At 39.5% G+C, this 13,190-nt stretch overlaps 1 protein-coding gene across 1 annotated transcript in view; it reads right to left on the bottom strand.

Annotated features, from left to right (window-relative positions):
• cacna1db (calcium channel, voltage-dependent, L type, alpha 1D subunit, b) overlaps window positions 1-13,190 on the bottom strand; it is a 123,450-nt gene that overhangs the window by 25,000 nt on the left and 85,260 nt on the right. The window contains exons 22-38 of the mRNA XM_084719873.1: window positions 13,015-13,121; window positions 12,765-12,852; window positions 11,642-11,749; window positions 11,324-11,376; window positions 11,061-11,207; window positions 9,878-10,079; window positions 9,535-9,693; window positions 8,342-8,452; window positions 7,815-7,892; window positions 7,070-7,153; window positions 3,772-3,900; window positions 3,352-3,417; window positions 3,096-3,187; window positions 2,837-2,996; window positions 2,590-2,717; window positions 649-745; window positions 355-457 (exon numbers count right to left, since the gene is read on the bottom strand). Of these exons, the coding sequence (XP_084575999.1) occupies window positions 355-457; window positions 649-745; window positions 2,590-2,717; window positions 2,837-2,996; window positions 3,096-3,187; window positions 3,352-3,417; window positions 3,772-3,900; window positions 7,070-7,153; window positions 7,815-7,892; window positions 8,342-8,452; window positions 9,535-9,693; window positions 9,878-10,079; window positions 11,061-11,207; window positions 11,324-11,376; window positions 11,642-11,749; window positions 12,765-12,852; window positions 13,015-13,121 (1,912 nt within the window). The remainder of the gene's footprint in view (window positions 1-354; window positions 458-648; window positions 746-2,589; window positions 2,718-2,836; window positions 2,997-3,095; window positions 3,188-3,351; window positions 3,418-3,771; window positions 3,901-7,069; window positions 7,154-7,814; window positions 7,893-8,341; window positions 8,453-9,534; window positions 9,694-9,877; window positions 10,080-11,060; window positions 11,208-11,323; window positions 11,377-11,641; window positions 11,750-12,764; window positions 12,853-13,014; window positions 13,122-13,190) is intronic.

The raw sequence follows: 13,190 nt of genomic DNA, 5'->3' as shown, positions 1-13,190 counted from the left end.
CTTGCCGACTCCTGGTACCTGCTTGTTTGGCAACATGTTAAAGCCTCTGGAACTCTGGAATCACTATGAATAATGGGTGATTTTACTGGCCAAATACCAGAAACAGCAATCCTCCAGTGGTTTCTGTGGGCTGACCACTCAAGTAGTTTTGACTGGAAGCTCCAGTGCATACAACAAGACATTCTGGCTCAGTTATTCACTTATGGTCCATGTTCTTACCTCATGGACTTAAGACAAATCCTTTTCCACTGTATGGAATGCACAGCTTCACAAAACTCAATGAAATAGCAACAATCCACAAGAACATCAGCAAAAATTTAGCATATCTCTGATGGTTTGAAGGTGGAGACTCACCCTCAGTCTTTATCTTGAGAGCAGTGCGGACCAGAGCAAACAAGGTGGCATTAAACATGACAGTCCCGTCACTGTTCAGGGGCATGTTCATCGCCACCAGACGCTGCAACAAAATTAAAAGTACAGATTAATAGAGATGCATCAAATGTGAATTAGTATTATTAAAGCTATGAATTTATGTGTATGTACTAAAGCATTCATGTATTTTTGTCACCCTCAGCATTCACAACAGTGGTCATGCATTTCTGTCTTTCTGTGCCAGTGTGAGTGTGTCGTCTAGTGATGGAGACCCACCTTACAGGCAACTCTATGAGGGCAGAGTTTGCCAAAGCCCAGTGGAGGCTGGATTCTCCTCAGCAGAGTCACCACATCGAGGTGCTTTATCCTGCCCCTGACAACAACAGACAGTCAAACACAAGGCATCGTACCAACGAGCACAGACAGATAGTTAACAGATAATCAGTTAGTGCCCTTCAGAGAGTCATCAAGGGTATCACGGTACGCAACCGATGTGTTTACAACAGTGGTTTTCAAACTGGGGTCTGAGAACAAGCATGGGTCAGTGAGTGGGTTACTGGGGGTTCGCAGCAAAAGGTGGAATTTCATATTTTAACCTTTATCACATCTTTTGGATTTGGAACAACAAGGGAAGAAATAGGCTGGCTGTTTTGATTGACTGTGATTTAGAGCGGTCCTAGTTTGACAATTAACTATGAAGACTTTATTATCTCTAAATTTCTCTCTAAGTATAAAAGTGTAACTATTGTGTGGGTTCTTGACATAAAAAAAGTTTGTGAAATCTTAGTTTGCAAGATAAAAAATGTCCTTATTGACCTAGCCTCTTAATTTTGCTCTCAGTGTGCACCAGTCTGATTCATTTAACTGTAACATACTTGGCATGCTCCCCTAGAGGGTCAGAATATATGGCTTTTAGGCTAATATTTGCGGCAGGTGTTACAGAAATGCATGATTTTTTTTATTAAAGGGAGAACCCTCAGACCCCCCTGCACCCATTATTATGGCTGTTATGAAACAATCACCACCCTACGTGTACTGACACAAATACACAGGATACAGGGGATGTAAAAATAAATCCAATACCACGATAAAGCCACTACTGCATAAGCACTATCAAGACAGTCGATCTTTAAAAACCACAGCACAGACGCACACCACAGTGCACTGTGCCAGCAACTGCAGCATCACTATCAGATCTTCATTTATGTCACTCAGCAACCAGATTAAACATGCATCCCATGTGGCACAAAAACTAGACTCCACGGTTACTGTAACTTCTGCTGTTTAAGTAAAGCCACAATATTATCAGTGCACCGCCTTCGGTTCAATAACCAAAATTAAACATGTAAATTAGACCTATAATATTTTACCACAGCTATTCCAGCCAGAACATTAAGCCAGGTGTAGTTCAGAGTAAGTTCATTTAATATGTTTAATATCCATGAAGTGACATCAGACACTGTCAACATGCATCAACACTGAAACACAGCATCACCATCTACTGCCCAAACTCCAGCATTACCAGTCAGTTACAACCACAACAATGAACAATGCTGTATAAACTAAAACACCACAAGAACTTTATCGCTCTTAAACAAAGTCAAAACTAACACTCTCCCATCACTTGTAATTGGTAGGAGGTAAAAATATCAGCAGGTAGCTCAGCTTACTCCCAATCCATCAAAGGCACAAACTCTGTTGATGACAACACCGGTGGCTCGGCCGACACACTGTACGGCCTTTGGGGGCGTTCTGTCACTATACGTCAAAATTTGATGATAGGGTCAGTCAAAGTTGTAATTAAATGGCAGCTTTGAGCTTCAATGGAAGACTAGCAGTACCACTGGACAATACCTAGTGTCGTTATTTTAATCTTATTTGATAAATTTTATCTTTCATAAAAGGACTGCTACTGACTGCATCGTTTTTGTTTGGCAATTTTACGTACATAATTCAAACCTTCGTTGTCTAGGACAAGTTACGCCATTTTTTGCACGTTTCTGTCTATGTTTAATTCATTTTATTAAAGAAAAAAAAGCAGAAGCGCTTTCAGGTAAACAAATTTTATATAAACAAAAAAATGCTGTGCACATCAGATTTGTTATTTAACACAAGATATTTTGATGGTGACTTTTTGGTATTGTACTGCAAGATAAATACCAGGAAAAAATAATTTTTGTTTGTATTTCTCTTTTTTGTTGGTTTGTGAGTACTCACTTGGCTTCAGGATCGTATTCGGACCAGATCCTTTTAAACTCATCCAGGTGATGTGGCCCAAGAATGGACCAATCACGGGTCAGATAGTCAAAGTTATCCATGATGACAGCTACGAATAGGTTGATGATCTGAAGTAAAGACATATAACATATTTTTGTCATACTTTATGTATACAGGAATGTGCCTGCTCAGATCTGTGCTGAAACATTTTACTGCCTGGGAGCAGAGTGAAATGTCTGAAGACTACCAGGAAAGCACAGAGCATGTAAAAGCTGATGAAGTAGATGATGGCAAAGCCGCTGCCGCAGGTTCTCTCCTCCCCGGGGTTGTAGTCCGACTCCGAATCACACAGTTTCCCCGGCAGACAGGCCAGCATGATCTCCTGCCAGGCCTCACCTGTGGCACACCTGACAAGGTGTGAGAAAAAGAACAACATTAACACATGAGGAGAATTTCAATGATGACTACTGAAGGCTTGTTACCAACAACTGAAGCAACAAAGTCACCTGAAGAGCATCAGGACAGCTTGAGGAAAGGTTTGAAAGTTGTTGTTACGGTTGATTTGTGTTCCATCCACCATGGCTATTTTCCCAAACACCTAAAACCAGAGAGGGAAATGTCAAACTGTGGACAAGACAAAAATAAACTGAGGATTTTAGGAAATTAGGTGTAACATGATGAAAACAGTCACAGAAGGCAACACATGCCCAGTTTCCTGCCATATTTTGTTTAGGTGATTTTCAAGGATATGAACCACATTACCTGCATCCCAATCACAGCATAGATGAAGAACAGCATGGCTATCAGGAGAGCAACATAGGGAAGAGCCTGGTGGGAAAAAAAGAGAATCAAAGAAAAGGGTGGGACACTGTTACTTAACACTAAAACACTGGAACACCTTTTGATAAAGATGACCAGACGTTCCTATTTTTAGTGGCCTGTCCCCAGCTGGAGCTGTCCCCAGAAGTGTCCCTGGTTTTGGCTGTGATAAAATCAGACTGCAAAGTGAAATAATACTTTTGAAGGAAGCAAAATAGCCTGTGGCTGTCTTCTCTGCTTTGTATATGTAGGTAATTAAATTAAATGTACTGAACTATTGTAGTTTGACCATTTTTCATGTACTTATGTATGTACTGCAGATTCAAGAAGGATGTTTACTGGCTACATATATTTCAGTCTCACCTGGAAGGACTTGATGAAGGTCCACAGCAGAGTCCTGATGCCCTCTCCCCTGCTTAGCAGTTTAACCAATCGCATCACTCTGAACAGGCGGAAGAAGGTGATCGAGATGCGAGCACTGTCCTCCGTGTTCTGAAGTGGAGGATGTGGAGAGTGATTAGGGGGTGAGATAAATAACAGAGTGTAACAAACAAACACAGAGTGAAAAAAGTCTGCACTGATTATTCAATCATGCAGTCAATCACACATGCACACTTTCAATCATCAAAGTCATATCAGCTAACAAGCAACGTGAAACGTGGATAAAAATCATTCTGAAACCTCTGTGAAACCTTGTGACCTCTATGCATCTCTGGAATGACAACAATCAACGTGCATGCAGTGTGTCTTGAACACCATGCCATGAGCAGACCTGGAGGACTTACACATACAGTACATTTAACTCTGGATGACTGATTCAAAAACAGGTAACAGACACAATCTGCAGTCCAAAGGCAAAACAAAAAACAAAATACAAACTGTCACTGATTTTTACAACTGATACAAACATCAAGATGGATCTTTTACTGTCTTGTTGCAGTACAATCACACAAGACTCTCAACAGGAAAACTCAAAACAGTGCGTCCTATACATACGATGATGGTAATCTGATTGCAAACACTTGGGCAAGCTATGGTGATGTGAAGAAATTAGACCATTCAGAGTTATCTGTTCCTCTGTGTCATGCCATGCAGGACAAGGTCTCAACAGTCAGCTGATCCATGAAACCAGAGCGAGAATGCGACAAAAGTGGATTCAAAACAAGACTTCGACAAACATTGAGAGCTCAATCACAAGTGATCACACTTCAGTGAATAAATGAGACCAGAAGCATCTCAATGTTTTCATCAGTAAGTGAGCGACATAGAGTGGCAACGGAAAGATCTTGATGCTTTGACTTTTGCATGATCACAGAAGGGTGAGGAGATGTAATGAAAAAGGAGGGGCTTCTTCTTCTTACCCCTGGTTCCACTATCACCTTGACGACAGGAATGGCTGCCGACTTGAAACCAAAAGCCTAAGGTTAATCCGAGTTACACAAACCAGCTGTACAGCACCAAACCGTTCACGAGTCAGTGCTGCAGCAAACATCACATATCATCATTACCTTTGATTTATTCAACAAGTAATTACAGTAAACACACTCAGAAGCACCTTCACTTATAAAAAAAACAACACAGCAGTAAAGTTCAGACCACAATATCTTCAGCATCGTAAAGCATTAAGCCTGTCATGCAAAAGCTTCACTACATATTCTCAGCAGTAATACCAGACATGAAATGCAAGCACTCAAGGCTGAGGAAAAATGTGTCTGTTATCAAAATATTATATACTGCAGTTAACTTGTTGACACTTACAATACAGTAAAAGCACCTTCTTAAAGGGAAATGCTGATATTGCATGCATTTATACAAGAGACGTACAAAATGGAAACAGATAACAGCAACAAAAACAACAACGACAGAAGAGTATTTGGAATCGTTGATCATATAAGCTCCATATCATTAAGATTTTTAAACTTAAGTAATCATGTTTCTATTGAGGAACGTTTTGGCTCCCAAACCTTCCCTTTCAACAACAACAACAAAACAGCAGGCCTACTATATTTCCTGCCTTGTCTAAACTTAGCTGTGCAGATCTATAACCTAGCAAGAAAACAGCAGGACAAGGAGAGAGATTTATATTCATTGCTACAAAAATCAAAGGAATCTCTCATGTCACAAAGGACTGGACAGCAGGGCAGTGCCACAGCATCAATCAAAGTTCTCACTTGTCCACAACCCAGTCTGGAGGGAATGATAAAAGCTCTGTGAAGGATTTTCAGTTGTAAGTCTGAATCTGACTGTCTCTTTTGTTTTATCGTTATTACTGTCTATATACAATAGGGTTATAATTCAGAGAATATCTCCTGACCGCATCGTGCTATTGCAACCACATTTGGTGGACATGTGTAGGTATGATGTCTGAGTGACCATGACTAATTTGATGCCATTTGGCTCATCGGTGGTGCTGTACTAGCATCGTCTAAATATAAAGGAAGGAATCTCTGTCCGTCTGTTTGCACATGTTTATGACTGTCCTTTGCATATTTTGAGAACTGTTCATCTGACGTCACATTTGGTGAGTGTATTGCTGAGGACCCAAGGGAGAGCAGTTCAGAGTGTGAGGTCAATCAGACGAGCAGTTCTTGACAACTGCTGCAAGCACCACTTCCGGGAACCAAGCAATCGACCCGCTCCAAACACACTGTGTTTTGAATTGTCTGAATGGTTCTGAATAACACACTCTGAACTGACTCTGTATTAGTTGGTTATGTTGCAGAACTGTACAGCATATATTCAGCAAGTACTGACACGCTCTTAAAGTGTATTTACCTGTTGCTCTGCCACACAGGTAATATCCTGGCTTTCTGTGAGCCAAATCTTTATTTTGCACAGTATACCAAGTGCTAGAGTTTGATCAATTATGGGATATAGTTTGTTCTTTACTGAAGTCTTTCAGTCTAAAGAGGAGACTGACAGGACAAACAAACATCTTCATATAGTCAGTGTTAACAACAGCTGCAAACCAGGATACAGAGTGGCCTTGAAATAGCAGTAAAGCAGAGTCAAAGAAGTTACAAGCAAATTTTGGCACAAAATGATCATATCCAAAATGTTTAAATGATAACTGAGCTGCATTCAAAAACAATTAGGATGCTTTTTATAAACCATTTTATCAATTAATTGTAAAAAAAAAGAAGAAAAGGTTGAAAGGGCAAGCAAATATTAATATTAAATGTTGCACTTAAATGTTAATATTCTAAAATATTCTTTGTAGTTGATAAATGTAACCAAGAGACGTGTATCCAAATACTGTAGATCCAGTGTACTGTATGGTCAAACCTTTAGGTCAAAACCTTTAGTTTTTCACAGGGGACTGACCATTAAATATCTACACACACGTTAAAGTCTCCCTCCATCTTTTTGTCTTGATTTCTTAGCATAACTGTTTGCAAAATAAAGCTGTTAAAATCAAACATTTATTTAAAAGCTAATGTCAAACATAATTGTTATCTTTAATTATCTTTGTCTTCACAATTTTACCGAATCATGAAACTATGTTTTTATGCTGGGTTGCTTTTGTCACTGGGATTGTGGAGAACATTAATTTACGCATAAAAAAGGAAGTTGTGATCTGTAATGCAACCCTGGATCAAGGCTGTCTGGCTGGAAGCGTCACAGTGAGATAGGCGTGTATGTGTGATACATGACTACTTACATTGATCTCAGTGATGGCAATGTCAACCACGCTACCCACAACAATTAAGGCATCAAACGTGTTCCATGCATCAGCAAAATAGTTCTGCAAGCACAAGCAACAAGGACACACAGAAAAGAGGGAAGAGAGAGACAGCAGAGCAGGAAAGAGAAGGAAGAGGTAACAGAAAAGAAGAGAATTATGAAAGATAGAAAGAGGAGAACATCAAAAAGTTGTGATTTGATATAAGAGAGTGAGGTTGAAAGTAAAATTGTCCCTGCCACTGAGTCTGTGAGAGGTCTAACTTGTTTAATTTAGTCATTTGAAAGTTAGCTACTCCATATTATAAATTAACTGTTTGTCATAAATCCTCCATTTTGAAAGTTATTTTTTACTCTCACTGGTGCAGTGGCAGGCTGAAGTGAATGACCACCATAGACTTAAGAATAAACTATTTCACAAGATCTAATCAGTTTGTAATGTATATGTTGGCATTCAACACTGTTTAGCTACAGATCAAGGTACCTGATGGACATTTTTCCAGCAATTCAGCACGTACTATATTTGGTCTATGGTGCTCATCAGCCACTAAGTTAACAACAGATTCAACAGGCTTGATTCATGAGCAGAAAATGGCTCAAGCCTAAAAACACAAAATTAAAAGAGGAAAGATGGGAAGCAGGAAAGATGTGAAGGAAGGAAAAAACAGGAGTAGCCGCAGCAGGAAGAGGGAATGACAGAGTTGTACATACTGACGTCTTTCTACCTGGCTGAGTATGATGTCGACTACACTGCCAATCACCACCAGAGCGTCGAAGACGTTCCAGGCGTCCCCGACATAGCCCTGAATGTGGCAGCATGCGCAGCCAGCAGGAGGGGGGGGGGGCAGGAAAGGAGGGGGGTGCAGGGAAGTATAAGAGGTAGAGAGGTTACGGTGAGGTGTGATGGAGGGTGAACAATGAGAAACAAATGGAAGAGGAGTCAAAGCCAGTGGGCAAAGAGCCCAAGAGGGGAGGCAAGAGGGACAGGAAGAGTATATGAGGGCTGGGTTAAAAGGAAAAGGCAGCACTCTCAGATAAAATATAAAGGGAGATTTACAAGGAAAAACTCTGGAACTGGTAGTATATTTAAGAGAGGAGAGGAGAGGAGAGGAGAGGAGAGGAGAGGAGAGGAGAGGAGAGGAGAGGAGAGGAGAGGAGAGGAGAGGAGAGGAGAGGAGAGGAGAGGAGAGGAGAGGAGAGGAGAGGAGAGGAGAGGAGAGGAGAGGAGAGGAGAGGAGAGGAGCAGACTTACTCTGGGTTTGAAAGCAATGAGTTTGAGGATCATCTCCACTGTGAAGACCCCAGTGAAGACCATGTTGAGGATGTCCATGGCATAGTTAAACAGATGAGACTGGCCATGGTGCTGGTAAGAATCAGAAATATGACACAAACATTTCTTAATAGCACATGTACAGTATTATTTATGCTACATCTTACAAATATCTTGTAAGGTTTTTACAATTCTTACACCATTCCAGTTTCACTGGTTGCCCAACTCATATAAGTTTCATAGGGGTTGGGGGTTGTATTTAGTCTCTTAATTAATCAGATGTGCCAGGTCATAAAAAATAACATTATAATCAAGAGCAGATGAGCTGCAGGTGGATTAAATAGTGAGACATCTCACAGATCCAGTGGCTGCATTCAGTCATTTTAAAAGTTCTCTTGCATGCAATAATGTCACTGCAGTAAACATTGTTAATATTAAGCAGCAAAACTATAAACTGTACAACTGCAACTGTGTGAGAGACATTTTGGATGTCTAGAAGAACAAAGGACAATTATTATCAGTATTATTATCCTGATGATCCTGGCAAATTTAAGCAGCTAGTGAAGTTCGAGCTGCTGTGCCTCATGCATAAATGGGGGGTAGAAGCTTATTTCACACACCTGCAACCCATCTGATATTGTCCATTTTTATGACCTGTGGATTAACTGCAGTGCCCTCGAAGCAGAGTGTCCTCACACTGTAAACCTGCCGATTTATGTAAATAATGTGTCCTAGAAGGGAAATACTGCACCATTGTTTATAGACCAGGATTTTGCTGGTCAATAACACAATTGGTTTTGATGCCTCGAGCAATGCACCAGCAATGAGCCTGACCACACCCCATTTTAAGACCAACATGACCATGGGTGCACAGATGGGCACAAGTATTTGCTACCTACACAACATGGGCATGAAAATGACAACTGTATCAGTCAGAAAATAGCAATGACACTTGCACTGAGAAGACAAAGCTCACCAGTTAATACAATTTATCTATATGTTTTCCATAGGGAGCATATAAAGTATATAAATATGTACAGCAGTTAGATAACTTCAAACAAAATCATGTTTTACATTGCAAGACTCAGCCATTAATCCTCATCAGTGTGATGATGGTAGATTCAATAACTACTTAATATCAATTTCACCTAAAGAACTGAATGAAGACGACTTACCTGAATGGCCAGACACAGCGTGTTGAGGATGATGAGCACAAACATGACATACTCAAAGCCAGTAGAGTTGACCACATACCAGAACTTGTACTGGTAGGGGTTTTTAGGGATGTAGCGTCGCAGAGGACGAGCTTTCAGAGCATACTCCACACACTGACGCTATGGTGGTAGTGAGGGTAGGAGGGGGCAAATAGAGAAACAAACAGACTCATGAACGAGTGTAACATGTCTTCTTCTGTAAGATATGCAACCACTCTTTGCACATGTGCATTTCTACGATGTCATTATTAAACAGTTGTGGTTTTTTTCATACACAAACACACAAATGCAAGTCCCCTCCTACCTGGTTCTTGTCCAGCTCACAGTTCTTGTACTCCTTCTCCCCCTGCTCCTGAAAGGTGACGATGACGAAACCAACAAAGATGTTCATCATGAAGAAGGCGATGATGATGATGTAGATGATGAAGAAGATGGAGATCTCGATGCGATAGTTGTAGATGGGACCCATGTTCTCTTTGTTTGAATCAATGGCCTTGTAAAGCAGCCTGCAGGGACACACAAAACACAGAAAAACCAAGATGATGAACAGCAAAGTTTTGTTTCTTTAAAGATACTAAATGGTGTACATTAAAGTCTAATTCCACTACTTTTAGACCTGGGTCATATTTTTACATATTTTGGGGTCTAAATGACTAATAGTTAGTGATGTTAACCAGACCAAAAATTCAAGGTACTATAATACCACAACCAAAAGTCTACAATACAATATTAAAACCCAAAGAAAAAATGACGACTTGAAAAATAATGCTGTTTTGTTCATATAAAACTATTTTTCCTTTTAATTTAAAGTGTTTCTGCTTTCCTTTTTCATTCAAATAGATTAAAAATAACCAGCCATGACCTAAGTATAAAAATTGGCATGAATAGTCTTTGGCCATTAAATCTTTAAATTATGTTTGTAAAAATGCAAAACAAAAAACTTGCAGCAGCCAGTAGCAATCCTTATATAAAAGTAAAAAATAATTACAAAAAATAAAATAACTTATCATGTAATATCATGATAGATATGGTCATTGTTCAGATTCTAGATAAAATTTTGCATACAAATGCATGCTTATGTCCAACTTCTTTAAATGTTTTTTTGGGGGAGGGGGCTTTCATGCCTTTAAGTCACAGGACAGCTGAAGATATGACAGGAAAGGGAGTAGAGAGAGCAGGAAATGATGTGCACCAAAGGGCTGAAGAGTCAAACGACTCACAGCATCAGTACATGGGTGAATACTCTACCAACTGCGCACCCAGGTCAACATTCATGTCTAACTTCATACTAACAAAATAGTCACATTATAGACATAATAGACCTGAAGAGGGCTGTATCTCTGTACTTTTTTATATCCTGAAAATTTAATGAAAGCAAAGATACTGGTAAATGATTATCAGACATAATATAAATCCAGAGTCCTGCCGTTATCCTCCATAGATATTCAAATCTGAACCTTCTACCTCAGATGCAAAGCTGTACTTACGTGGGCCATCCTTCGAAGGTGGAGACTGTAAAAAGTGCCATCATGGCCATGAGGACGTTGTCAAAGTTGAAGTCACTGTTGTACCAGATCCTCTCCTTCACCATTGGCAGCGCTGTGTCTCCGTTGTTGTAGAGAATGTAGGTTCCTCTGTGATTTAAAGATGAAATATTCACCACATAGACAGTATTTACAAGCAAATACACAAACAGTCATTTAGACCTGTGTCCAAAGCTGGAAACCATGAAGAATAAACAAAAACTCACTTGCACTCCTCGGGGCTGGACTTGGCGTCATCGGTGCAGCGATAAAATTTCCCCTTTGAAGGACACAACAACAAAGAAAGTCACTTCTGATGTGAGCACTGTTTCTTCTTTTAACAGTATTTGTTTGCTTTAAAATAAAAGAGAAGCATACTGCATATTTATCTGGTTGCCATGTATGATGATGATACAATTCTTCATAATAAAGATACTTAAAATGAAAAACCTACTTCTCTATAAATATTTGTTGTTTTACACCAGAAGACCTACTTGCTTGAGGCCATGTTACCCTTTATCTATCTTTCCCTCACTTCACTGTACCTTGAAGAGCTGCACTCCGATACAAGCGAACATGAATTGCAGCAGCGTGGTGACGATCATGATGTTGCCGATGGTCCTGATGGCCACAAACACACACTGGACCACGTGCTGCAAAGGAAACATAGTGATACACTGTTAGTAGAAATACTCAGCACTGTATCATAAGGCACATGCATACACAATTATTCTTGGGGACACATTCTCATGGAAAACTAGAGTAGGTTTTCACATATGTGGAGGAATTTGCTTGTTGTTTGGGTGCATAACAGTAAATATAATAAAATATAAAGGAAGATAAAAAAAAAAAAGCAAGCACTGTACATCATGAAGCATAAAGAGTGAAAAGAAAACATCATGTACTTAAAAATATTACATAAATATGACAATATGTTATTTAAATGAATACATATGTTGAATATTTTTTTACTAACTGGTCACTTATAAATGTAACAACGCTCAAATCAATGGAATAACTTCTCAAAAACACCATTAAATTGTTTATTTAAAAAACTGATTTCATCATTGTAATATTCTGGAAATATATAATCTTTTGAGCTTTAAGAGTTTTAAATACTTCAGATATGCTAATTATAAGTACAAGGCTGACAGTGGCAGTGTCTCCAGGGCCACTCACCACTAGAGGGGACTGTGAGGCACCACGACATCTGGACTAGGTTGATGTCAGTAAAGGGAAGTTAATAGTGTAATTTCCTTGTATTAAAGGAGTGCCCTACATATACCACTTTAAAGACACATCTCAAACAATGGCTTGTATTGAACCAAAACTGTAATCACTTGTAGCTTGGCATTTTGTCTTGTTCACTTGTACACTGTCATTTGTTAGGTCTTTGGTTTTTGTTACCTGCTGAGAGACTACAGACGTAAATTCACATTTTTGGTAAAATCCAGCATGTTTACATCTTGCATTTTTATACTGATGTTCATTAACATACACTGTCCCGATCAAGTAAACAAATTTTTGTAGGAACGTTTAAAGTATTTACCAGTGAACGTGCAAATGTTCACAGTATTCAGTATAACAATATTTGAAATGAGCAAGATAGTAAGACATAGACATGCATGTACAGATACAGACTGCATTATGCATTATTGCCATTCTGACCTTTAGTCCCTTTGCTCTGTTTATGGCCCTGAGCGGACGGAGGACTCTCAAAACACGGAGAATCTTCACCACTGAGATTGCAGAAGACCTACAGATAAAACAAATCAGTGGATTCAGTCGAGCATTTCAAGGACATGTTGTTATAGAGGCATTCATTGAAGCCCTGCAGAGCAAAGAGGAATGATTTATGTGATTACAACACCTGTTACATTTCAACAAAGACGTCAAAAAATGAATAAACGATACATACTGAATGCCGAAGGAGACCAGAGACACACCGACGACCAGCAGGTCTAAAAGGTTGAAGTAGTTTCTACAGAATGCTCCTTTATGAAGGAATGCTCCAAACGCTGTCATCTGGACAGAGGGAAGACAAGAGTCAGGACTAAAGAAGACAGATTCACCATCAAACTCACACATGAGGAC

The sequence above is a fragment of the Lutjanus erythropterus genome, chromosome 6 (assembly GCF_056507025.1).
Source record: "Lutjanus erythropterus isolate fLutEry1 chromosome 6, fLutEry1.hap2, whole genome shotgun sequence".
NCBI lineage: Eukaryota > Metazoa > Chordata > Actinopteri > Lutjaniformes > Lutjanidae > Lutjanus > Lutjanus erythropterus.
The sequence above is the reverse complement of the archived record's forward strand: the minus strand, read 5'-3'. Positions and strand labels throughout refer to the sequence as shown.